Below are 1,663 nucleotides of genomic sequence, written 5' to 3'. Positions count from 1 at the left end.
GTGTACATACATGTTTTGAAAAATCCAAAAGAAAAACAAAACTATTAATAAAATCATGAACTGTTAGAATATAACTTTCACTTGTGCATTTTGTGGTGCCCCATTTATACATTTTATGAGATGCTGAGATCACATGCTCAAGTATACTATAGTATGCTGCAAGATGATTTACTCATTCCTTGACGAAATGCTGTTATTTTATTTCTTTTTGTCCGTATAACTGGAAGCTCCTGTTGCCGAGTCAAATTCCTTTTTGAGTTCTGACTTCTGACTTCTGACTCCAGATCAGCATCTGTTTTCTTCATGCTTTTCTTAGCGCTGGTGAGTTCATTTGCCATTTTAAACATGTGGGGGCTGTAGTAGCTGTTATGATTCTGCTTAATAATGGCATTGGTTTTCCGCATGAGCTCTTCAACTTGTGTATTGTTTGACTTCTCTCTATTATTAAATACATGGTATTTCCCTCCACATGCATTTATCACTTGTTTTAGCTCTGGTGCGTCCTTAATGTAATCTTCGATTGTCCTATCTTCAAGATCATCTGCCCTGGTGAACAAGACCATCAAGTGTTTGTGCACTTCTTGGCCAAAGGCTGTTTGAATTAATTCAGCAATGTTTCTCTCTTGTTTACTGAAGCGCCCAATGGCAATTACAAGAAGAAAGACATGACAACCTGAAGCTGCAGACCTGATGCAATTCACAGTATCACTGAAGACTTCTTCATTGGACAGTTGTGTGTCATATAAGCCAGGAGTGTCCACAACACAAATCTGCCTTCCGTTTACCATCCGTGATGCAGATGAACTCTTTTTAGTGACTAATGAAGCTTTTGCTTCTGACACAAAAATCTTGTCTCCAAGAATGGTATTTCCTGTAGCGCTCTTGCCAACTCCTGTTTTACCAACCAAAACTATGCATATATCCTGACCTGTTGACATTTTAAGAAGTTTTTGTTAACAAACATTTGCTAATTTGAACAAATGTTAACTAGAATTAAATACAGTTGTTAGTAATCATGTGATGGTGGATTGATAAAGAACTTACTCATTGTAGTGCTTTTAATGATTCTCTGTTGGTTGCGCTGCTTCTTCAAGGATTTCAGAAGATCAGATGGCTGTGGGTTTGTTGAAGCAATAAATATGACTTCTGTTTTTAATGATTACCTAAGCCCAACCTCTTATGCACACACGTTTTATGATTGGATAGGCTTTTACTTGAACTACTTAGGAAGGGAGATGAGAGGAAATGATTTACATGGAGATCTGCATGAATGCATGTGTCAGAGAGCACCTCTGTAGCTTCCCCTTCAGGCGATCAGAGGGCTCCATCACCAGAGTTTTAATTTCCCTTGCGCACTACATTTCCCATAAGCCCAGTACCTGGTACTGATCACCTCTGACATCTGAACCCTGTTCACCGAGCTATTTATAGCACACTTACAAAGAGGCCTGTCCTGAAGTCTTGTTTTGCCCTGGTGAACATTACTGAGCATTTATTTCTCTTTACTTTGGACTGCCTTTTGTTATTACCTTGCCTGCCCCTCATTTTCGAACTCTTGCTGCCTGCCTTTTGGACCTTTTGCTATCGTTTCGGACTACCGTTGTTACTGCCGCCAGCCCCACCTTTACACCTGTCTAATGATTACGATCCTGCTTAGTCTGCT

The 1,663-nt window shown here is 39.6% G+C and overlaps 1 protein-coding gene across 1 annotated transcript; it reads right to left on the bottom strand.

The window, feature by feature from the left end:
• Positions 1-6: 6 nt before the first annotated feature.
• Positions 7-1,138, bottom strand: LOC141335972 (GTPase IMAP family member 7-like). Its single transcript, XM_073841474.1, has 2 exons — positions 1,045-1,138; positions 7-928 (listed from the first exon to the last, which is right to left on the bottom strand). Exons 1-2 carry the CDS (start codon positions 1,046-1,048, stop codon positions 147-149), a joined length of 786 nt encoding a protein of 261 aa, XP_073697575.1. The 5' UTR covers positions 1,049-1,138; the 3' UTR covers positions 7-146.
• Positions 1,139-1,663: the final 525 nt, after the last annotated feature.

This window comes from Garra rufa, chromosome 6, assembly GCF_049309525.1.
Source record: "Garra rufa chromosome 6, GarRuf1.0, whole genome shotgun sequence".
Lineage (NCBI taxonomy): Eukaryota > Metazoa > Chordata > Actinopteri > Cypriniformes > Cyprinidae > Garra > Garra rufa.
This window is presented reverse-complemented; position numbering and strand designations above follow the sequence as displayed.